Source organism: Protopterus annectens, chromosome 7.part0 (genome assembly GCF_019279795.1).
Source record: "Protopterus annectens isolate FY-2018-M chromosome 7.part0, PAN1.0, whole genome shotgun sequence".
In the NCBI taxonomy this organism is placed as follows: Eukaryota; Metazoa; Chordata; order Ceratodontiformes; family Protopteridae; genus Protopterus; species Protopterus annectens.
Window position 1 is genome coordinate 332,528,503 of NC_056739.1, and position 26,560 is coordinate 332,555,062.

The window sequence follows — 26,560 nt, forward strand, 5'->3', positions numbered from 1 at the left end:
TCATATGTTCTGTTAGAAGTATATGATGATGCTTTCTTTTGAAGGCTTGTCTTCGCTCTACAAACATGACCTCTGTTAACTAGCCTTTTTCCACTGAGTAAGTATTGCTGTTTACCATGAAGATTACCTCAGAGTTATTGTCCATTCAGAAAGCCATGCTGGGCATCTGAAAGAAGGCCATGTTTGTTTAGATTTCAAGAACTTGGTCGTAGAACAGCTATGTTGATTTCTGGGTAAGGGAGATCTGACATTATTTCTCTGGGCTGGAAGGGATTTTGGGGGGGGGGGGGATTGTGACCGAGTGTGAATCTGAATTGTGGAGTTTTAATGTGAGGGAGTTTATATATTCAGTGGTTTGGTACTTTTTTAGGCATTTGTTGGGATGGTGCTTGATATGATGGAAGAGGGTAGGAGGGAGGCCTCATGGAATGTGATTTTGGATTGAAACAAAGAAATGACAGTATAAAAGCATGTATTGAGAGAATTTAAGGGAGAAAGGAGACGAGACTTGTGAAGGCAATGAGGACTAGAGTATTGGGCTATATAGATGGGAATCTGAAGTGAAGGTATGGACAGGCAAATGGATTAGAGAGGATAAAGTTTGGGGATTTGAATGGTGAGAAAACATGTAGGGGATCATAATGTTTGGGGATATAGATTGGTAAATGAGGTCTAAGAATTCTGGCATAGGGAATTATGTTCATAGAAATATAATAAACCACTGTGATTAGCATTTTGAAGCGTTGTATAATGCTTACATTTATAATAGAAGAGTTGGAGCTGTTTTGCTATTAAAGTAGAAGTATCTATAATTTTCTAGACAAGTTTCAGCTGGGAAGTTGTATTCGAGGTCTGTAAAGGTAAGACACTTCCACTTCTTCAAGTTTGTACTTCTTTCTGAGGGTAAGATATAATATATAGTGGCCTGTTTTGTTTCTATTATGCAATAGTCTTCATAGTCTGGAGTTTATTAATGGGCAGTTTTGACCTTTTACAATTTTTTTTTTGCTTGGGAGATGTTTAAGGACATCAGAGAAAATGGTGCTAAATAACTGCAGAGCTACTGTGGGATCAGTCCACTGAAGTCTGAAATTACCTCTTAGTTTCTGAAACTGATCTGGTTTCAGTTATACATGGAGGATGTCAGAGGGGCTTTACAGAACAGAATTGTTTGAATAGGTAGGTGGTCACTGTGGTTTTGGGGTAACTAGGAAACATATTTGATCTGGTTTGAAGTATCACTTATGAGGAGATCAAACAGGGGATTACTGCCAATGGATGGATTGGGGCTGGTGGGTGAGTGGATAAATTACTGGTAGAGAAAAATATTTCTCTACCTATCTGAAAATGGCAGTTAAGACTGAAGTTTCCTAGGATATTATTTCTGTTAATTTTGAAGATATATAAATTGTTTGAAATATTTTTATTGAGGCAGGGATGTGGTATGTATACTGCAGCTACTTGCAGGCTGAAGAGTGATTGCATTTAAGTGATAAAAGACACCATCTGGGGTCTGTCTTGGATTTTCAAGAGACATGCCTCATAAGACAGGCTGAAATTTGAGATTTTCTTTACTGGTAGCATTGCACCATTTAAAGGATTGTACCTGGTCTGTTATCTAGGAAGGTATAGAAGTTACTGCTGTAAAGTGTACAGGGATACTTAGAGGTTTTAGCCATGTTTCACTGATAGCCAGCATGTCTGCATTGTTGTTTCATACAGTTTTTGTTCTTAATGTTTTGGGAATTCTTGTGGCAGAGATTTAAACCTATTTGTTTTGTAGAGATTTGTGGTGATGCATAGCTGAATGTCACTCCACATGCTTTGTGTTTTGTGTGCAGTAGTGGGAGGAACCTGTGTGGAATAGTCAGACAGTTGGTTTATGGGGTTGAGCTCTTGTTGAGAAATGTAGTCAGGGTGTGGTTGTTATCACAAGCAATGACTAGTTTTAAGAAGGAGAGAATATTCATATTGTAAGATGACATTTGTTTTAAAAAACTTTGATTTGGGAGGGGGCTTTGCAGCAATTTCAGTGCCACTAATATTGTTTTCTGATTAGTGGAGAAGCTGGTTTAGTACATTCAGTATAGGAATAAGTTGGGTTGATGAATATTTATCAGAGGGTTGTATTTTGAGCTTCCTGGGGGTAGAGGGGGACTGTGAATTGCTGTGAATTGCTTAGTATTGTAGAAACATACTCAGTAGCATGCAATAATAATGTCAATTAATTAGTAACGGCTAGGACTGGATGCACAAGTTGTGATAGTCCTGTTGTGTGGGCTAGGAAGTGTATGACTTGCTGATGTTTTTTCATTGGGTTCCTCATGGTGAGGTGTGGCTTAAATCATGGAGGCATTTGTAGGACGGATTGCTGGGTTTGGTGACGAGAGTGCTATGTGAGGAGTACATAATGGTTTCTGCTGTGCCAGGAAGGTCCCTGTAAGGCAGGTAGGACAAGGGTAAGTGAGTAGGAGAGGTTTGGAAGAAATTATGATAACTGAGGGTGCTTTGTGGTGACTCGTTGTTTGTGTGGGAACAGTTTGTGACAGTATAAAGGAAATTATATGGGAGTGAGGTTAACATAGATCAGCAAAATGCTTGGTTTTCCCACCCTAGACCAGAGTTCAGACAACAATTGATCAGGAGTGAGAATACCACATATAAGTGTCAGGATCTAGGTTTGCACAGGCAGGATGAGTAGTTACCTATTGTCCCAAGGGTCAGGCTGCATCTTAAACAGTATTCTGCACAGTCCTACAATTTTGTAAAAAGAAAAAAATGGGGAAAATAGTTGTTCATATTGGTAGTTCTTATAGAAAGCAAACTGAAGTCTCCTGCTGTAGCAATGACAGGGCAAAGAGTGGCCACTGTTAGTCTTCGATTTAGAGAAACAGTGCTGTGAGACTGATGGTACAGTGGAAAAATGGTCCTGCTAATTTAAAGCTGCACTGTTTGGGTGCTTCAAAAGATACCTGCATTTGTAATCTGGTCGTGCCCATGATGTCTGCATTTGTAATTTGGTTATGACCATGATGCCTGCATTTGTAATCTGGTCATGCCCACGATACCTACATTTGTAATCTGGTCATGCCCATGATTCCTGCATTTGTAATCTGGCCGTGCCCACGATGCCTGCATTTGTAATCTGGTCATGCCCATGATGCCTGCATTTGCAATCTGGTCGTGCCCATGATGCCTGCATTTGCAATCTGGTCATGCCCACGATGCCTGCATTTGTAATCTGGTCGTGCCCATGATGCCTGCATTTCTAATCTGGTCATGCCCATGATGCCTGCATTTGTAATCTAGTCAAGCCTATGATGCCTGCATTTGCAATCTGGTCATGCCCACGATGCCTGCATTTGTAATCTGGTCATGCCCATGATGCCTGCATTTGTAATCTAGTCAAGCCTATGATGCCTGCATTTGCAATCTGGTCGTGCCCATGATGCCTGCATTTGTAATCTGGTCATGCCCACGATGCCTGCATTTGTAATCTGGTCATGCCCATGATGTCTGCATTTGTAATCTGGTCATGCTCATGATGCCTGTATTTGTAATCTGGTCGTGCCCATGATGCCTGCATTTGTAATCTGGTCATGCTCATGATGCCTGTATTTGTAATCTGGTCGTGCCCATGATGCCTGCATTTGTAATCTGGTCATGCTCATGATGCCTGTATTTGTAATCTGGTCAAGCCTATGATGCCTGCATTTGCAATCTGGTCGTGCCCATGATGCCTGCATTTGTAATCTGGTCATGCTCATGATGCCTGCATTTGTAATCTGGTCATGCTCATGATGCCTGTATTTGTAATCTGGTCAAGCCTATGATGCCTGCATTTGCAATCTGGTCGTGCCCATGATGTCTGCATTTGTAATCTGGTCATGCCCATGATGTCTGCATTTGTAATCTGGTCGTGCCCATGATGTCTGCATTTGTAATCTGGTCATGCCCATGATGTCTGCATTTGTAATCTGGTCATGCCCATGATGTCTGCATTTGTAATCTGGTCAAGCCTATGATGCCTGCATTTGCAATCTGGTCGTGCCCATGATGTCTGCATTTGTAATCTGGTCATGCCCATGATGTCTGCATTTGTAATCTGGTCATGCCCATGATGTCTGCATTTGTAATCTGGTCAAGCCTATGATGCCTGCATTTGTAATCTGGTCATGCTCATGATGCCTGTATTTGTAATCTGGTCGTACCCATGATTACTGCATTTGCAATCTGGTCGTGCCCATGATGCCTGCATTTGTAATCTGGTCATGCCCATGAGTCTGCTTTCAAGGGCAAAATAGTACAAGATAGAGGCAGTCACTGGGAGGGGGTTCTATTGAGGTAAGTATTTACATGGTTACTTTTATTGTCTTTTTGTAGAAATTCATCAAGCCTATACCTTTTGGCTCACCTTTGCCTCCCTTCTTCTACTAGTCCAAGTGTACACAGACTGTAAAATGCTCAAGCTACCACCGCTAGTAATAGCAGCAGCAGCCTTAGTGTAAACAAGACATAAGCACCAAACTAGATTGGCAGGGACTCCTGGATTAGAATACTGCAAGAAAACCTAAGAAATCAATTGAGCGCAGTGGTTTAGGTCAGGCATGTCTCTAACAGCTCCTGTATATATAGACATAACTAGCTAAATACACCTTAGTTGAGCTAACTATAAGCTAATATTCCATAGCATTTAGAAAGTAATATCATTAATCACCTATATTATTTGCTTTCAGAAGATCAGCTATCAATGTGCATGAACTGAATTGCTACATTCATTCATAATGTGAAACTGCTCAGCGCGCATTTCACCTACCAGCTCTGACTACTGTAATTCATCATTTGATTAACTCCATACAATCAGCCAAGTAACTGCTTGTGGTAAAATAGTGTTAGCAAAAAATATAATATTGTATTGTAAGCAATAATGTCACATAAAGAAAAGTTCATGTAAAGAGAAAAAGTAGCAACTGTAATGACAAAGGGCATTCACACTGAAAGTAACAGTGGTGAACAATGTGACTGATATGCTTATAGGTACGTTACAAAATATATGCTATATTTACAAGTCTACTAATGGCAGAAAATGTAGCTTATGACAGATTTACTAAGAAATATCTGATTGGACAAGAAAAATTGGTTATGTGATTGTATGTAGTAGTGAGGCAAGATGGGAAGGGGAGGGCAGGGGAACAGCATCTTCGGGAATTGGCAGTACTGCTAATGCAGACATTTTGCAATGTCAGTGCAGTATTTTAAGAGTTCATATGTTAACTTTATAGTGAAGTATAGTTCTTTTGTGAGGAAGAAAAAAGTGACCAAAAATGTTGTAACCAAGGATGGAAGAGGCGTAAGGAACTACAGTGATGTTCATTTTTTTGGACATCTGAAGGTAATGGTAGTGCTGCATTGGGATTCAAAGTTATATTCACAGGTTGATATAATGTATTTGATATAAAAAAGGGGCAGGCTCCTGGGAAGAGAAATATAAACATGAAGAAACTCGACAAAATGTCTGCATGTTCTTTAACTGGAAACTGTTTTGATTTAATGAACAACATATAGTGGTGGTCTTTATGGAGACCTAGCTGTGGCCAGGATTTGACATTCCAAGCGGTTATCCTTATTCCTAATATTTTACTTTGTCCTGTAGACTGTTGAGGCTGCAGATTGATATCCAAGATCAATGCTTCCCAGATGTCTCTGACTTTTTTAGTTACAGAAAGAGGACATGCATATTACAGAGTATTCTGCAGCTATTTAGTTTTAAGGATACAGTGCTGTCTGGGGTAAACAAACAAGCTACTCCCACATACATCAGTCACAGGGGAGCATCTGAGAAATGAAGGAGGGTTTAGAGTGGAGGAAGAGTAGAAATTTCCATTTCCAGAGTATCCGCTCTTGTGTCATTTCTGACATGGACGATTAGAATGTAATTTAGTCAGGGTCTTGACTTCTGCTAGCTCTAACAGAATGTGCATTAGTTAAGGAAGGAAATGGTTGTGTTCTGCAATCAATATGATGCTAGTAACTGTGTGCTTTTCTTCAGACAGGAGTATAAGGACTTCTGATAAGAAACTATTACTGACAGCAAATGTTTCAAAGAGAAAGAAATAAAAATGAGTTCTAGCACTGTTATGAAACATTCTTATCGTACATTATAGTTAGCAAAAGATAGCATTGATTTATAGTAGCTGTAACCCATGTGCTTTATTTTAGGAACAATAATGGTGTTTTTTTTTTTTTTTTTTTGTACCAAAATAGCTATTCCTTTTCAGTCAGGTAAGAACAGTAGTGAGTTTTATGCCAGTGTGCCCATGTCATTGTGAACTCAATGAGGTACAACAGTGACAGTTGGCACTACAGTGTCACTGTGGCTGCATGAGGGCAACACTAACTTCTGCACTGAATCATCACATTACATTCAGTTAAGTTATTGAATTAAAACTCAATTTTGAGATCAAAGTGACCCCCGATGTCCTGTGCTTAGGTTAAGCAGAGACAGTGTGCTTTGTTACAATAATGATTACAGTGTCCTTATGTGCTTTTGCTATAGGAAAACAACCATTTGTTGTGGTACAGAGTAACTGCTGGTGTATTTTTTATGTTAGGATAGCAAGGAATTTTGAAGCAAAAATGACTTCTCCTAACTCCATGTGTGCTTTAGTCCGAGAGAAGTAATGTCAAAGTCTGCTACCATATTGTTGCCCTGCTATCATGTGCTTCCTTCAGCAAAAGTAAAGATTTATGATTTAAAAAAATGTATGTTGTAGTCATCTACTTCAACAGTACAAGCTAGCAACACTGTAAGCTGTCTGCATCTGTGCTTTTATGAGTGAGGTAGGGATGCAGTTTCATTTTGGATTCCATTTGAATGAAGTGTAAACCTAGACAACCTAAAGTCCAGAAAGACTGTTCTACTCCAAAGAACCATAACCTGTTGATTTATTACTTCAGGAGCCACATTCATATCTTAAATCCCACAATATATGATTTGGCTGCAAATAATTAAAACAATCAGTGTAGTAAGTATTCTGTGTTAAATACCACAATATATGACTTGGTTGCAAACGATTAAAACAGTCAGTGCAGCAAGCACTCTGTTTACATATTGTTAATTAAGTGTTAAGGCATAGGATCTCCATCTTTGAGCAGCCAGAAAGTACTTGTACCTCAGGAAGTCCATGTTGGTGTACTGTTAGTTTTATTGTAACATGGGCATATCCTGGTTTAAGACAAAAAATAATCACTGTATTTCCAAAGGAACTGCACATCACTAAAAAAATTATAAATATATTGCATATATGATGAATATATACATCGCTAGGAATGAAAATATTTCACTGTTCACTTCAAAATATAATTTGACTGAATGTACACATACATATACAATTTTAATTTACAATACCGACATATTTCCTAGTTCACTATGGTCATTGACATTAAAATCACAAAAAAAGCTGGGACTTCTGCCCCAAACTCAGGATGACAGTCAAAGGTACAACAGATGAGGCAGACAGAAATGACAAATTCATTCTGCTGTGTCCATCAGAGGCCTGGTTAGGGTTAGTCTCACCAGATATAATCCATTACCACATGATAAAAATTATAAACAGTGTGTGTGTGATACTGGACCCTTACAATACAGCATATGTAAAACTTATAGTTATTATGGTACTATTAACATGTAATATTGGTCATGTATAGCAGAGTCCAAAAATTATATTTTTCTGGGTATATACTCAGGCTTCATATACAACGGACTCTATACAGAACTGGAAAAGTACAGTAAGCAATAGATGAGGCAAAACTGACCACATAGAGTGTAAGCCATGGTACCAGAACAGTGCAAACACTGTAGGTGGCTGCTATTATGTAACATAAACACACCAAGCTTGAGAAGAGCTAATGAGCTGCATGGGAAGTTTGGTCTGTCGTACACTTGATTAAATAATGTTTTCAGTTCTTCTGCATTATTTCTCAGCAACTACATTTGAGATGTGAAAAAAAAAATCATTCAGAGGCACTTCATTCTTTAGTAATATTTGAGATATGCCTTATGGAAGCAGGGTAACTTTTCTTAAGGAAATACTGCATTCCAAAGAGATGAATGAAAATGTATTATTTACCAGATTTTTAGAAGCTTATAAAGGAGTTAGAAATAATGGCTCTGACCATGTTCTGTAAACCACTGTCATTCCTGACAGCTGAAAATGATGGTTAAGCAATACCTAAGATGTAACAGTCAATTTAAATACAATCAGAGTACCTGCTGCTGTCAGCATACTTGAGAAAATGTTTTTTTATTGGCTTAAAAGGTTGGAAAAATGTGTCATGTTACTTATGTCCTCAGAACGTAAGTGGCTAGATGGCCACTTGGTAGAGGACCAAAAACAGATCAATGTAAATCAGCATGGATTTGAAATTGACACCCACTGTAGTTCTATAGACAATGACACTGAACTACATTTTTCTGAAAATAATTACTATAGCAACCACTTAGAATGGGCCACCAGTATGATTTCATTGTCCAAGAGCTATTCTGACTAGATTGCCTATTCATTCCATCTCTTATCAGTGTAAGAACATTTCCTGATTTGATCATGATATCACATTATTTTAGAATTGTCTCTAAAGGGTGATTGTTCAGAAACAATTACTCATCGATTGACTAATATACCTGCATAGATTAAAAACATTTAGCAGGCCACAATGTTTACAAGAAAATTCTGTATTGCTTCTGTTATATTTTACTCTGACACTTTGAGGAGGCAAAATCTCTTACTGGGCCCCACTGACCCAAGTTTGATTAACTGGCCAGGTGCCTGAGAGGCTAGCTAGGAATGGTTGAGAGTCTGGTTGTACAGGTTACCAGTCTCCTGGGAGGGAGTTGGAGGAAGTCCAGCTATAGGAGTTTCAATTTTGCTAATGACCTAGAATGTACTCCCTGTACATGGATAATCGGGAATATGAGCTCAGCAATGATGTTCTACAGAGGGGCTGCAGATAAATTAGAAAATATCAGACTGTCTCCAACTGTGGGCCTTTTGGCTGACAGTCCTTGCCCCCTACTGCATGTCTTGAAAGGATGATGGCTCCACTGAAGCAAATTTCCAATAGAAAGGAGGATTTCCCTCTCTCTGTTACGAGTGCTATGACCCGGCAACATGAGGGGGAGATAAATGGTCCAGGGGGTCATTGAAGAAGCTAGATATTCGGGGAGGTAAAAAGCAATATAAATAAAAAATGTTTTATTAAAGAATCTGAGAATTAAGAAATGGTGATCCTGTTTGTACAGAAGTTTATGACTGGACCTCCCAGTAAAAAACACATGGCCAAGCCCTTCTTGCATAATGAGTTTGTATTAATTAAAATAAAGCTATAGTTAATGGGTGCCTTATACTGGATAATCAAATTAACTAGTCCTATGGGCAGTACAAAAGGATTTCTCATCAGGTTTTCTCTAGTCTGCTAATAGCTTCAGAAGCTGTCAACATTAGGAATAACTATGCACTTGTCAGTAATTGATAATGCAAAAGTCTAAAGCCAGAACTGCTGTGGTCGATACAAAAATACAGGATACATGCACTTATCAATAGCTTAGGATTATTAATAAAAACAAGCAAAACATAACATTATAAAATGCAAACATACTGCTGTGTTAATGATTTATCTTGGATTCTACAGTATCACAATTACAAACTGGAATTCCCTTGGCTTAAAATAAAGAAGAAAAAGTGTCACTAGACTTTGCAGTCTGGCACGTAAAGGTGGCAATATTTAATTATATTAATTTTTTTGCAGTATTAATATCTTAATTAGATAATTCTGGTTTTCACTTTCAGCTATGGGATCTTTCTATTCTGTTTGCACTTTTTGACTCATGCCAATGTACTTTGTGACATTTTACTATGGAATGCAGATGGGTACTTCCTGTGGGGAACCATACTATTATTTTTTCTTAGGTTGCGAAAGCCTCTTTAATCTGTCTTAAACAATTTAACCAACCCAACCAATATTAATTAAACAGTGGCTTGCATTAAAAATAATGCAATAAATGGTGTTATAAGAAATCTCCAGAGACTTGTATGAGAGGACAACCTCTTGTTCAGTTCTGAAGTACCGTAAGACATATTTTTACAAGGTAAGCATTAGAAAAGGAGAAACTTAGAAGGACTACATCAGTGACTGCAGTCACAGCTATTATCACTCACAACACAAGATGGTGGATTGCAAAATCTAGGAAAGCTTAGATTACAAGTTATTTAAAGGAACGTTTAACTCATCACCAGCTTGGTTTATTCTAAATTATTGCACTGTCAAAAGTTTAGAAGTGCTATTATCTCAGATATAAAAATGTAACTCACAACACTGTCACGGACAATTTAACTCCTATTGATGTGATAATATGTTGTGCACCTCCTCAGACTTTAATTAGAACAAATCAGTGTTTTCTCATGTCTGCCTTAACCATTGCACCTTGCCTGCTGATAAAGTGCAGTAACTGCATATTCATTCTAACCTGAAATAAGAAATTGCACATTCAACATTTGGAAGCTGCTACTATCACTTCTACATGAGCTAGAGTCAAGAACCCAGCTTAATAACACATTACCAACAGTGTGCTTAACATGTGTGCCAAATAAGGCCCTACAAAACTGAGAAGCATAAATGCACGTCTTCTGTATTGCTCCATTTGTTTTGAGTGCCTTGTCAGTAACCACAGAACTATGACCATGGCTTCCAGAGTTTTCAGTGTCTCTACTCATTACAGCCCCAGCAGCTAGGGCATTTATTCTATGTCTTTCCTTTGGAATGGAATAGCTCACCACTAACCTCAGAGGTAAGGGGAAATGATGTATAGACTTCTGATATATTTGTTTTCAATTGCAGCTGCTTCATGCCCCTCAGATCAGGTTTATGAGGTCTAAAGTCCAGGATGGCCATCCATTTAGTCTATTGCAGATCTAACAAGCATATTTTATAGTGCTTTTCTAAGCACCTGTTGGAATACTGATCCATATTAAAACACTTATTCCCCAAACATGTAGTTTCTGTTAAGATGATTATGCAGGAATGAGTATGAACTATAATGCTGTTACACACATACATAATGCTGTGCACATTTATGTACACATAAGTCTATAGTAGTAAGACAGCAGTAAATTAGCTGTACACAGAAGGATCCCACAGTTTCCAGGAACATGTACTCTGCTCACATAGCTGTTAGTGTTATGATTTAACTATTTATCTAACTATTTGTATTTATTATATGCAGACACACCATGGAACATCTGTGTTTCCAAATGGTTGTCAAAATGCAATCATGCATCCCAATCTTCAAATAATTATGTAGCAATATCATAAAACAGTGAGGTAGGAAATGTCTTTTTTTTCCTACCATTTCATGTCTGGGGAATTCAGTCTTGGGAAATTCAGTCATGTGAAATGTCTGGTGATTGCTGATCAACAGAAAGGATTCTAATGTAACTTCCATCTATTTATTAACCTATATAACATACACGTGTGTGGGCAAAATTTTTCAAGCTACTGGAAGCATATACAAGTGCCAGGTTCCCACTGCAGACTCACAAAGTAGAGAAGCCTTTTCTCCTGGGCCTAAGATCAATGTGCACTGACAACAGTGTCAGACATTCCAAATCACTGCAAAGATGATGACTTCTCCAGTGGCAGGCTGTTACCCCCACCATTACGTAAATAGCCATAGGACAGTAGGAAGTGGGCTGATAAGTCATCAGATGGTCAGTACGGGATTAGGCACTTTAGGACATTTTTTCAGGCCAGCTTGTTATTATTTTTTATGTTCACCAAGAGATGTTACATAGTGCCTGTCCTCAGTCTCTGTAGACATGATGGAGAGGACAAAGGGGCATCCTGCTATGACACAATTGACAGCAGAGGGAGTTTTTTCCCTTTCCCAACTCATAATCTTTTGGTGACGTGTACTTCTGTGTTGAAGCCATCAGCTTCCCCTGCTTATCAATTACCTGCTTGGGCTTAAGGCTGTTTCAAGCAGGGAAGTCAGGGCCCTAATCAAAAGGAAGGATGACAGGAAATGGTCAGTTTTCATACCAAAATCGTTGTGCCTGGCTTACTAAAGGACCTGGGTTGCAAGTAATAAAGAAGGAAATGAAATTTGGGAAGCCTTTTAAGGTGTTTTAGCTGCTCAACTTCCGCTGAAGAGTTGCTTCACAGGTAGTTTAAAGGCCTATGGCTAAGTTCAGATTAGCCATTCTTGCTTATTTATTGAAGTAATATAAGATCGCACAACTGATTGCCATTGAAAGCTGCATCTTATGTGCTTTAAACTGCATTGTATACATGCTACTGGAATTCATTATAAGGGTTGAAAACTGACCTTAAAAATCATACAATGGGTATTTTAGTGTCTAGAGTAACTAGCCTTGGTTTTGTGTACATGTGGAGCTCACAGAAAGTAGTTCCACCTCACACATCTAAAATTACAAGACTCACCACACCCATGTTTAAAATGTGTTTTTCTGTCCTTTTGTATTTCTCTATCAGAGCAGCTTCTTGGTTTTATCAGCAGTACCTGCTATTACTGAATCCTCTAACAACAATGAGAAATAAAGCATGGGCATAGTAGGGAGAGAGAGCAGCCATTAAAGAAAAAGATGTGGTGAAATTAACTTGATGGTGACTAAAGCAAGTAGATGTCTAGCTGAACTAGTAGGTGGTACTGGCCATTAGATATCACAGGATGAATTAATAGGTGGTACTGGTCATTAGATATCACAGTGCGAACTAGTAGGTGGTACTGGTCATTAGATATCACAGGCTGAATTAGTAAGTAGTGCTGGTCATTAGATATCACAGGGTGAACTAGTAGGTGGTACTGGTCATTAGATATCACAGGGTGAACTAGTAGGTGGTACTGGTCATTAGATATCACAGGGTGAACTTGTAGGTGGTACTGGTCATTAGATATCACAGGGTGAACTAGTAGGTGGTACTGGTCATTCGATATCACAGGGTGAACTAGTAGGTGGTACTGATCATTAGATATCACAGGGTGAACTAGTAGGTGGTACTGGTCATTAGATATCACAGTGTGAACTAGTAGGTGGTACTAGTTGGATATCACAGGGTAAACTAGTAGGTGGTACTGGTCATTAGATATCACAGGGTGAACTAGTAGGTGGTACTGGTCATTAGATATCACAGGGTGAACTAGTAGGTGGTGCTAGTCATTAGATATCACAGGGTGAACTAGTAGGTGGTACTGGTCATTAGATATCACAGGGTGAACTAGTAGGTAGTGCTGGTCATTAGATTTCACAAGGGGAACTAGTAGGTGGTGCTAGTCATTTAGATGTCACAGGGTGAACTAGTAGGTGTCACTTGTCATTAGATATCACAGGGTGAACTAGTAGGTGATACTGGTCATTAGATATCACATGAACTAGTAGGTGGTACTGGTCATTAGATTTCACAAGGGGAACTAGTAGGTGGTGCTAGTCATTTAGATATCCCTTGGGGAACATGTAGGTGGTACTGGTCATTAGATATCACAGGGTGAACTAGTAGGTGGAGTACTGGTCATTTAATATCACAGGCTGAACTAGTAGGTGGTAGTGGTCATTAGATATCACAGGATGAACTTGCAGGTGGTACTGGTCATTAGATATCACAGGGTGAACTAGTAGGTGGTACCGGTCATTAGATATCACAGGGTGAACTACTAGATGGTACTGGTCATTAGATATCACAGCATAAACTGCTAGGTGGTACTGGTCATTAGATGTCACAGGATGAACTAGTAGGTGGTACTGGTAATTAGATATCACAAAGGAGGCAGCAAAAACACAACAACCTCCAGCCAGTATCCACTCACAACATTGTTGGCCAGAAAGCAACTGGTTTTAAGACGTTCATTTCCCAACAGTCTGCCCCCTTCTGCTACTACTTGGCCACACAATGTAGAGCTGCTTTTAAGAGCTCAGGAAGCACTGAGATTTTGACAGCTATGTCAGCAGGACTATATAGGAAAGGGTGGGATCGAACATTAATTCACAGCTACTTCATCTGCCGCATACATACATCATATGTTTTGTACAGCATGAGATTGCCATTGTCTTTGTATTTGTATCAAATTTAAATCATAACTCAGATTCAGGGGTTGCTGCCAGCATAGACCCAGTCCCATAGGATCCATTAGAAGGACTAGCCATTTCTAGTGGAGAGATACTCCCTGGTCCAAGGTATGAGCGGTGAATAGGCATAGGAGAAGGAGTCTCACTTGAAGCTTTGCCAAGGATAAAACGTGTTTCGTCATTGTCCTCCAGGTTTGATATGTCCTTCATCATGTGCCCTCTGCGGTAGGAAACAGATAAGGTGTTTGAGCCATCAGAGATTAGATGGAACTGCCGGAGAATAAAGACCACAGGTACTGGAAGAACTCCCACCACTATCAGTGAGATACACATTCCCAAAGCCCAGGGTGGATAACTGAAAAATTTTTCAGTTGCCTGCAAGAAAAGAACAATTTTATTAATATGTGGAAAAATATAGAATTTTCAACCAGTACTATCCTTTAGAATGAATTTAGTACTGCAAAAGGAGAAAATGACATACTAACATAGTTCTATATGAAAGTACTGTATTATTCATGATACATACACAGAATTGTAACTGTTATAACTCTGAGGGCTGATATAATACTTTTACTTACTGCATTACATGGAAAATATGTTCACTGAGATTACCATTTACCCATAAAGCTTGCATTTTACAACATTTCTACTGCAGAAGTATTTTGTTAATGCCTTACATAGGGAAATATTTTGCATTCGTTTGTTGCGGAACCCAGGAAGTGTAATTTTACTACCTTGCCCCAGAACTGAAAAAATACTGCATTTTTCCTGCCATGGTTAGAAATAATTATGTGAGTTGAATTACAAACATATGGTTTACCTTGGGTATTATATCACCAGCTATACCTGAAATATGATTAGTTGAAATCTGTTTGATTAGGTATTGTGTTTAGTCAAAGTATCACCACTAACATTAGTGAGATTCTACAGCTGTTGCGGGAAGAAGGTTTCTTCTTACTCCAGTGTTGGTGTAGTCTCTGTTAGTTTATCTAGAGATACAAGGAGCCATACCGGTAGCTTGTCTCCCCAGAAAAAATGGTATTTATTGTAATAGTGTTGAAATTGGCAGCACTCGTTGACATAATGGTTTTCATTATTTTAATGCAGCATTTGACAGTACATATTTTGTTACCACCTTACTCATTTATTCATTAACAAATACTATAGGATTACTAACATCTGCGGTGGTGCAGCGGTAGCATTGTTGCCTCACAGCAAGAGGTTCTCCCATTCGATTCCCGGCTGGAGTGCGGGGAGTGCCTTCTGTGTGGAGTCTGCATGTCCCTCCCATGGTTACATGGGCGTTCAAAAGACATGCGTAAATGGGCGTGCCTTCGTTGAAGGTTGAATGTCAAGCTGGCACCTCTGCGTTCGTGAAAATCTACTGCCAATTAGTGGACCGGAGTTCCACTGTGGCGACCCCTAACCAGGAAACACCGAAAGACAACAACATAGGATTACTAACACTCACCAATAACTGGCATTGAGACTGAATGTTACTCATGAAACAAGTCATATACTGCCACTGTTTTGTTCCAAAGTTTTCATTGCATGTGTGCTGGCATACTAAGTGAATTGATATTTTACTACTGTCTGGGGATTAGGAATACATTGATTCTTGTATGTAGTTACCTAATAAAGATTTTACTGCGGAAAAACAAGTCAGATGTTGTCTTAGACTGGTACAATGCTTAAACAGTCTTACCACAGGATTGTGTACAGTACTGTTTTTGCCTTATTTGGAGTAGTGTTGACCTTTGCCAGTATATTCGGAAGAATTTACTGTAATGATTCTTCCAGTTTAACTGTGTTACTCGGATGAGGTGCAACTGCTTTACTCTGTGCAGCTGCTGTTTCACCAAGTCGATATAGGCAGATACTGCAGTTACTTTGTCATGTCTCCAAGTGTAGGAGATACCCATTTGATACTATTGACTCAGGCAACAGTGGATTGTACTGTGTCACTTACCTATAAAAAAATATTCAAGTAATAGGCTAACTCACCAAAGCTGGAGTGCCAGCTTTTGAAAGACCTGATTGTTTCATCAAGCAGGTGTGCTTAACAGAAACGGTCCATTTCTTTAGAATCTGATGGAGATCATCACGTACCTTCACAAAGGCATGCAACATAGTGAAGTACAGACCAACTGGCAATCAGCCATGCAGTTTGGAAATGTAAACTTGTTGTTCATGTAACGGGAAGCTGCAGGCTGTTTGATATGATTTACATGTACAGGTAAACAGGTTATTTTGACATGGGCATATAAGACTAGAATTGTCTATAGATACCTTTAAGGCAAGTACACTTTCCTAATAAGCAGTGTGCTGTGTAACAAGAGAAAATATAACGATGACAGGGAAATGTGAACTAAATCTATTGCCTGTTAGACCCACATGGCAGTGAGGAACCTTTGCATGAATGTGTATGTCTCCTCTCTCTCTCTATCCCTGAGGCTGAAGTTACTATCAGAGAAACCTGCTGCCACTGGACTGTCTTTCACTGTTTATAACTTCAGGAATCTTAGTTTTTTGATAAGATTTCCTAGTAAATGCAGTTCCTGGAACTATGTTGCATTATATGGTGAGATTGTAATTGAAAGACTTTTTATAGGTTTATAGGTAAGTACTAGGCTAGCTGTCCTTACAGGCCATTTTAAGCCTAGCCAGTTTCCCTTTTTGTGCTCAAAATAACATCCCATTTAATTATAGATTGTCCGTACCTCTCCTATGCTTGATAATTATATATTACCCCTAATAAGAATAATTGGGATCATAACTGCGGTGGTGGTGCTGCGGTAGCGCTGTTGCCTCACAGTTAGACATTACCCGTTCGATTCTCAGTTAGAGCATCTTCTGTGTAGCGACATGCATGAATGGGCGTTCCTTCATTGAAGGTTGTGCTTTAGGCCCGGCAAGCCAGTACGTAAAAATCTACTGCCAATCATTAGTGGACCGGAGTTCCGCTGTGGTGACCCCTAACCGGGAAAAGCCGAAAGACACAAACAAACAAACCATAGATAATTTGAGGGGACCCATCCTTGGGATAAAGCGTTTAGGAGATGCCTCTCTCTATTAGTAGTATGAGGCGGTCTTGGGGTAAATTTTCTGTTTCTCATACATAGATCTAAGTTGTGCTTCAAAATGGACAAGGATGAACTTTGTTTTGTGTGGATGGGGAGTCTGTTCCACAACAGCAGTATCTTCTGCAAAATATACCAGTCCCTCCAAACTGTTCTGTTGATGTTGCAGAAGAGGTTTATATCCCCAGACTGAGTATTTCAGATGCCATTTGACTTAATGATGTGCAGCAAGTCCATCAGTAATGGGTAGGAGGTTGCCCTGTATGCCAGACACAGGTCACCACTTAGCAGTCTGTACAATACTGAGAATAGTGACAGGGCTATATGTCGGTCCATGTAGGACATTCTGTTTAGGCCTTGTATCCTTTAAGTAAATTATCTCTATGAGCATTACAGTCTTTACACATGTCTAGACAGATACATCCCAAAGGGGGTATTATATTCAGTGATTGGCCTAATGAGGGCTGAGTAAAGGGGGACAATGACATCCCTAGATATAGACACAATCCCTTTATTTATAAGCTGTGCAATATACAAGAACTTTCTTACGAAGATACATGTTAGTCAAAAGTTAGATAGATGACTTCCCAAAGGATACTATAATGCATTTTTTGGCATTTGGTTTCAGACTATGATTTTTACACCAGTTATTTTTTAAGACAAACTATCTTGTAGGATGGCTAAGTCATTTGGGGATTCAGTGACTGCTCCTACTGTATTGTCATCTGCAAAAGTAGTCAGCCAGAGCCCTTTGGTATTGGCTTTTACTTCAGAAAAGTAGATGCCAAAGATGAGATGTTCCAGTAGGGAACCCTGAGGGATTCTACTGGTGACTGTTCTCTTTGTAGAGGTAACTTCCCTTATTTTGATTATCTGCATCCTATCTGTGTGCCAGTTGACAATCCAGCAAATTACATAGGGGTTTAGCCACAGTTTATTTGGGTCTATATTATATATTCGAAGCTTCAAATTTCGAACCTCATATGTTCGACAACATGAGTGAAACTTGAAACCTCGAATATATAATAAAAATGTAAAAAAAAAAAAAAACTTACCTTAACGCTCTGAGCAGGGGCCATGCCCCCCTGCACCCCCCTACTTAAATATACCAACTCCGAGACCGCACTAAAGTGCAGAAAAGGGAACTTTTCTCATTCTGCATGTACAGAGCCACTGCCTTTCACCTTCGAACTTTTCAAAGTTCGATCATATGGTGTTGACCATATGACATTCGAACTTTGAAACGTTTGGCAATTTAATAGGGACCCGTTTATTTAGCTTTTCGACTACACCTGAGTGAGGAATTGAATCAAAAGCTTTTGACAGGTTGAGGTATGCAATATGTACCATTTTGCCTTCATCCATTTTTTTGTTGACCTTTTCCTAAAAATCCACTGGGTTGAGTAAGCATGACTACACCTTGAGAATCCAAACTGAGATGGTTTCAGTTTTTGGAAGTTCCCTATGTCCTGACTGATTCATTTCATGATAAGTCTTTTCATGACTTTACAAATCAGGCTGGTCAGACTTATGGGTTTTTAATTGCTTGGGTCTGTGGAAGGACCTCCTTTATGCAGGGGGATGACAGTAGCTGTTCTCCATTCACTTGATACAAAACCTGTATGAAGGCTGAAATCGAACAGTGTTGTTAGGGGTGTGACTAAATCATGCTTCATACTATTTAAGATGCATCCATGGGTATTTTCAGGACCCATTGATGTGGTATTTTTAGCTTTTGACAGCAATTTTAGGACTTGATCTTGTGTGATAGCTGGAGGTGAGCCAGTTTCACATATACCCTGAAAGACAGACAAAGGGGAGGAGAGGGGTAAAGTTAGAGCGAAATTTATCAGCCGTACATTTGTTATATATTCAGCCACAGTGTAGGTAACTTGTAAACAAGTTTTTTGTTCATACTTTTTTCATACCTTTTAGCGTTTTTCTGTTTTTCCTGCAATTGTGTAAATATGGAGTTCATTTCATGAGTAGGTGGTTTTGCTGGACGTTACCACCTCATTGGGATGTCTTAATTGATGTGAGTGCACTATCGACATATGTTTTTTCTGATGAGCTTGACTTTTCCAGTTTACTGTCTGCAGTTTATGTGCCATCTATATCTAATGTTTTTATCATATTTGACCACAAAGAATTCTGTTGAGGGACATTTTACGTAAACATAAGGTATACCACATCTGATGACTTGCAGAAAATGCCCTCACAACAAAACTCTCACTAGATCAACAAAAGGCTTACTACTGTAGCCTAATGGCTTTTATTTGATTAGTGGCATAGTTGTCTGAGGGACTGGGCAGGATGAGTGTTAAGAACTGATGCCAGCTCAGTACAAGAAAGAGAGGTGTTTTCTAGGCCCATGGCATTGGCAACACCTAGTGGCAAAAGGGCATATTGCCATCCTCAACTTATTTGCTCAGGTCAAGGAATAGATCGTGGGTGGGTGTGGGTGGGAGAGCATGTATAACTCCGCCCCAGACTAGTTAGCCATTGTGAGTCAGTAGGCTGCTCTGAGAGACCAGCTAGCTGACTTACTCCTTAACACCTTCTCACAACAAACACATGAAAGCACTTAACCTATGTTTATATTTATGCTATTTAGTTTTACCTCATGGTCTTGTTGGATGGTCTTTCTTTTTACATTTTGTATGACTGACAACTATATTTAGTGTTGAAGCTAGGCTCATCCTCTGATAATTTAGGCTGGAGATATTGATTTTAGTCCTCAGAAGCACTGAATGTGGCTAAGCTTTTATAAACACAACTCACTTTCAGGTATATATGGTGTGCAGCAGAGTCTGTTCAGTGTGACCTGACATGCTGCTCATTAATAGAAACTTCTGTGAGTCTCTCTATGTTGGATTATGTCTTTGTCAATGAGTTGGACTGGCTCTGTTGTCCCTTTGCTACCCAGATTGTGGTGGTTGCCAGTTTTCTGGTATGTCAGCAAAGCAGCAGCATTAATAGGTGACAGACAGACTTGGGCCATGGCCAGTGCTGTTGCACTGGTCAGAAATGGAGCAGCTTAAATGGCGATCCATAGACTGAAGAAAGGGGGTTTGATTGTAAGGTATCTAGTCCCATGCATGGTAGCCAGAATTAAATTCACCTCATGGATATGAATGTCAGCTTTGCAACTTGCATGCAGTGGATAAAGAAACAATTGAAAATGAAATAAAATTTTTGAGGTTTTGCTAGTTGATAGGGTGTCACCTTCCTAAGGTCATGTGAGATCTATGAGTTTTGTCTGGAGAGCATGCTTGTTGAACATTGTGATCTACTGTGGCCCTTTGACAGGTATAGGTCACATATTTAAGTGGCTCAGCAAATATGTTAATAGCACAGTGAGTCAGGGTTGGGATCCTGGGATATGTTTGCAAAGGATAAATGTCTACTGCTTTGGGTTGCACGACTTGGGAATGGCGGAGGACACTGCCACTTCCAAAATGTTCAGAGAGTACCTACCTTGTCATCATATGTCATCTTTTTTTTCTGAGATGCACGACATACGTAAAATAAGATACAAGTTTGATAATTTGGTTGTCCCATGAGTTTGAAGACCATTTTTCTCTGTATAAAGTTCTAGGGGAGTTGATGAGATATTAGTAGAGAAGAAATGTTTCCCTATGAATGTACAAGCAAGACTCTATGTAGTTCATTGAGATGGCCTGAAGATTGCTCAGGGAAGGTTCTTATCTCCTAGTGTAAATGACCTAGAGGACAAGACAGAGACTCAGATGTAGGGCACATCGCAAAGATTTGAGAATCTAGATATGTTTGGAGTGGGGAACCCATATTCTGAGGATAAATAACTTGTAGTTGTATTTACATTGGTGGGGGTTCCTTTTCTGCCACATATCCCCAGGGTCTTGGGCAACCTGTGGTGCTATATTAGCCATGCCAGTGGTGCAGAAGGATAAGGCCCTGGCTAGGGCACAAGCAACCCTGGTTCAATTAGTGGCAGCGGCTTGACAAACCATCAGGGAAAATGGGTGTGTCCATCCTGGGGAAATCGAGGCTGACTCCTGCTACTACTACTGACCACTTCTGGAGGGGTAGGAACAGAGTCAGGCAGGCAGAGTGATGTGGGTATGGACACTCAAGCTGGTGACACTAGTCCTTATTGAAAAAACAAAGCAGTGCATACGAGCTGAGAAAGGGGCATAGGCAGTAAGGTAAAAGACCTTTATACATAAATAGCTCTGTTTGCCAGGATGCTGGAGAGCACCAAACTACCTAAATCTTGCCTGGATGACAGCTTCTCCAAATGGCCCTCAACCCAAGGGATCTGAGTGTAGTTCTCCACCTGTATGAAATGAATGGATGTTACTCTAATAGATCACTTGATGGTCAGCAAACAGAGGAGAAACTAGTCTAAAAATGTGTGCATCCTTGTATATTTGATTACTGTGAATGCAGTTGTAGTCTTTTGTGGGATAAGGTGCTTAATGGTATAGCTGGTTGGATATGGTTAGGGTAGTGCATATAGTTGTCCAAGTTATACTTGAATTGGGTTAGGGTTAGGGAGGAACTCTGCTTCACAAGGATGGGGAGCCTGTTTCAGAGAAGCAGCTAGTGTCTGAGATACATACCTGTCTGTCCAGCAGGTCCTATTTATATCACAGGCAAGGTTTAAGTCTTTAGAACGGGTAATTCTGGTGTTTTTTTGTGGATATGCAGGAGGTCCATCAGACTGAGGTCTGACAATGCCTTGTATGCCAGGCATAGATCTCCCCTCAGCAGTCTGTAGGAGACAGAATAGAGGGATAGGGGTTTGAGGCGATCTGCATAGGACATGTTATTTATACCCTGTATTATTTTAGTGAAGAACCTCTGTAGACATTTCAACTGTTGGATATGTTTGTATAGGTACATACCAAGGGGGGATTTTGCTTAATGATAGGTCTGATGAATGCTGAATACAGTATAAATTGCACAATATAGAATATAGAATGATTTCCTCATTACTCTAGACATGTGATGGTCAAAGGCTAGATTACTGACTGTGTGTGTCCCCAACACCGTGATTAATGGGTCAAGTATTGGGGGAGGGTTTCAATATGATAGTTCCAGGGGTTGATGACTTCCCAAAGGATACTATTATGTATTTCTTGGCATTTAGTTTTAATTCATGGCTCTGACACCAGCTGTTTGTCACCCCTTCCTGGAGAACATTTGTGTTGGTGAGGGATTCAATGACAGCTCCTAATTTGCAATCATCTGCAAATTTAGTCAGTCAGAGGCGATTGACATTGGCCTTGACTTCTGATAAGTAAATTCCAAAAAGGAGCAGCATCAGGACTGAGAGAGAGAGAGTGAGAGAGTGAGCGAGAGAGAGAGAGAAGTTTGAATCAGTCATGATCTAATAGGCTGGTTTCCAGGCTCACAGTCTGAACCTTTTCTAGTTTTGGTGCAAAGCCATATACAGGGAATTAGGGAATGAGATCAAATCGGTTTAGTGGAATAGGAAGTTTCTAAGTGGTTAGCAGTGTGAATTACTGATGCATCTTCCAGATAAGATAATTTCTACTACACATGTAAAGAATAAGAGTTACTACAGGCAGATTTGTATTCCCCCAGTGATTATTTCTCTCCGTGGGGACTACTCACTCATATTTCCACCTTGGGCATTAGGGATGGATGTCATCTTAGGGATTTCAGCCCAAGTGTTTAGGTACACACTTTACTCTTAAGCAGTTAAAAAAAGCTGTTGGTTTGTTTAACCTAGGTAACCCTGGCAAGCAAGATGACATGTGTTGGCATGCCCCACACCTGCTCAGCTGCTCAGTGTGCCACTCAACCACAGCCCATAAGGCATAACAACGTACCCAATACTCTAGTCATAGGTGGCTCTATAGTCAGGCACACTGATGTTCCACTCACTAGACTAAACAAGGAGAAAGTTACTGTCAGCTGCCTGTGAGGTGCCAGGGTCCACAACATAACGCATGCACTCAGGTCACTCCACAATAAGTACAAATATGACACTGTCATTGTCCATGTTGGTGTGAATGACCTGAGACATACCTCCCTGGACTACATGAAAAGAGACATGGAGGAGGTCTCCAATCTTGTATCCCAGGCAGGTATGACCCTAACCCTGAGTAGCATCCTGCCATCACCCTGAATGATACCACAGTACAAGGACAAAATGATTGACTTCAACAATTGGCTAAGCTTTTGGTGTCATTCTAAGGGGATCCAGTATTTGTCTGCCTGGGACAACATGATCAACAGACCATGATGCTTTGCCAGAGATGGCCTGCACCTGTCGCCCTTAGGATTCCAGATACTGGCTAAGGTTCTTGCCACCCCTATAGTGCCTTTTTTAGGCAAGGTTCAAATGACAAATTCACCACCGTAACAGGTACAAGCAAGCAAAATCTGAGGGTAATGCTACTCAATGCTAGAAGTCTAAACTTCAAAATGCACTCACTCGAGGCACTCCTTAAAATGGAGAACATTGACATCTGTGTAGTGACAGAGACCTGGTTCAAAGCTCCAGAGAGCACCCCTGCATTACCAGGCTACAATTCATACCACACCTTTCGGCCACCTAACCCAAAACGAAGCACTAAAGGCGGAGGTGTGTCAATATTCATTAAGGATATCCACACCTCCAGGCTAGTAGCACAGCATAATGCATCCGAGATTATCCAAGTGCAACTAACTCTGGGCAAGACCGCAATCCAAACTGTAACTTGCTACAGACCCCCCACCCACCATGCCCCAGGATTCACACTCCTCATTTCTTGATACACTGGAAAGTATTAGGGTACAACCCAACACCCTAATAATGATCGATTTCAACTACCCCACCATTAACTGGAAAAACTACTTATGTACCAACTCTTTTAATCAACGTTTTCTAGAATTCTTAAATTCCAATGCCTTGGATCAACTTATTCACACCCCCACCAGGGGCAGCAATATCCTAGACCTGGTCATTACCAACATGGGAAACTGGTGTTCCACACCAGAGGTCAATTCCTCTTTGGTCAGATCCGACCACAAGCTAATCAGCCTAGACATCCACATCCCACCCCTACCCCCAATTAGGTAAACCATGGTAAAAAACTTCTCCAAAGCCAACTTCACACTTCTTAAGACAGAAGTGGCAAACTTCATGACACCCATGCAGATGGACAATAGAGGTATGACCGCCGAATCCTTCACAAATGAACTTTATAAGCACTTACACGAGTGCATGGATCATGCTATTCCTAATAGAACCAAGATGTTATCCTCCAAAAAAAGGAAGCCAATCTGGTGGTCCTCTGCCATAAACAAACTCTACAACAGAAGAAAGAAACTGTTGCAAAAAAGAGTAAAATCCCATGACTGGAGGAACTCCCTAGTTAACCTCAGTAAGAAGCTGAGATCCCTCATAAAATCCTCCAAAGCTAGTTACGAAAACAAAATTGCCACTGACTCTAAAGACAACCACAAAGCATTCTATAGCTATGTCAAGAATCTAAATGGGAACACTCAGATCTGCTCTGAGTTACAGCACAATGGCACTAAATATACAGAACCAACTGATATTGCCAACATCCTAGCAGATAGGTTCAGTGCTAACTTTACCCCCCTCTCACCCCCTAGAGGGCCCATCTCTATACCGGAAGAATGCAAAGTTCCTATAATCACGGCTGCACAGGTAAAAAACACACTCTCCAAAGCCAAGAACACAACATCCATGGGACCTGACAATATCCCAGGCTGCGTTCTACATGAACTACAGAATGAACTGGCACCCCACCTAAGTACCATGTTCAATCATATCCTCACCTCAGGCTTTGTACCCACTGAATGGCGCACCGTGACGGTTATCCCACTCCACAAAGGGGGAGCCATGACGGACCCTGGGAACTACCGCCCCATTAGCCTGACAAGCCTGGTCTGCAAGGCCATGGAACATATCATTGTGGAACTCATAAACAAAGACATTGGTAATCTCCAAACTCTGGACCCTACCCAGTTTGGATTTGTAAAAGGCAGATCATGTCTCCTAAACCTGATTGACTTCTTTGAAGCAATCACCAAAGCCATAGATGAGGGTAAAATGGTTCACACAGCTTATCTAGATCTCACCAAGGCTTTCGACACCATCCCCCACTCTGGAATTATAGATAAGATCACTAAACTAGGTATAAATCCCTATGTCACAAGATGGGTTGCCAACTGGCTCACGGACAGAACCCACGCTGTGAAAGTAGCGGATTCCAAATCCGACATCAGACCAGTGACAAGTGGAGTACCACAGGCTTCAGTCCTGGGTCCTCTCCTGTTTGGTATCTACTTCTCTGAAGTGCAGGCCAACACAGAAGGTCTTTGGCTAACAAAGTTTGCAGATGACTGCAAACTAGGAGCCATAATCGAAACTTCTAACGATGTGGACAAACTACAAAAGGGCCTCACTGAGACAGATACCTGGTGTTAAAGCCATGGCCTGAAGCTCAATGCCAAAAAGTGTATTGTCATCCCCTTTGGTAAAAACTCTGTACCCATGAACTACCACATAGCTGGTAGTCTACTTAATGCCGAAAATGTGATAAGAGACCTTGGGACACAGGTGGACAGTAGTCTCTCCTTTAATAATCACATTGCCACAGTGGTCAGGAAATCCTTCTACATGGCTCATCTCATCACAAAAGGATTCTCATCCAGAAAAAAAGAGGTCATTGTTCCCCTCTACTTATCACTCATTAAACCCATTATAGAGTACAATGCCCCTTTTGGTATGTACCTCACAAGACATCTACAACAACTGGAAAGACCACAGAAATACCTCACAAAGAGGATTACTGGCCTCAAACAGATGCCCTATGCAGACTGTCTCAAAAAACTACAGCTTTACTCCATCACATATCGCCTACTCAGGGGTGATCTCTGCCTAGCATACAAAGCTATGTCAAACCCAGAGCTGTTGAACATGCTCCACTTAAAGAAATCCCAATCCCTCCGAGCTACATGCTCTGGGGACCTAAACCTTGTCACCACAATAAACAGAACATGCTGGAGGGATAGATTCCTGTTCCAGAGACTTCCCATATTCTGGAACAGACTACCTATCTATGTCAAACAGAGCTCCTCATTAGCACTCTTCAAGAAAAATCTTGATGATTGGATGGGAAATGGGAAATTCACCCCGGGGATCACTTCTGTGGCTCTGCTCGACAGGGGCACAGGAAAATAATTTTCTTGGGTGGTGAAAGCCAGGGTACATTTTTTGGCTAGGCTTGTATGGGCCTTAGGGCCGATAGCCTAGTACCTACCTATGAACCTATGAACCTATGAACTGCATCACAGCAGGCGAGCCATGGCTGCCTCCTC

At 40.4% G+C, this 26,560-nt stretch overlaps 1 protein-coding gene across 2 annotated transcripts in view; it reads right to left on the bottom strand.

The window, feature by feature from the left end:
* Nucleotides 1-260: 260 nt before the first annotated feature.
* Nucleotides 261-26,560, bottom strand: part of SLC6A17 (solute carrier family 6 member 17) — a 609,379-nt gene continuing 583,079 nt past the window's right edge. For both annotated transcript variants that reach the window (XM_044076905.1, XM_044076906.1), the window contains exon 12: nt 261-14,510. In XM_044076905.1, coding sequence (XP_043932840.1) covers nt 14,142-14,510 — 369 coding nt within the window. In that variant the 3' untranslated portion in view covers nt 261-14,141. The remainder of the gene's footprint in view (nt 14,511-26,560) is intronic.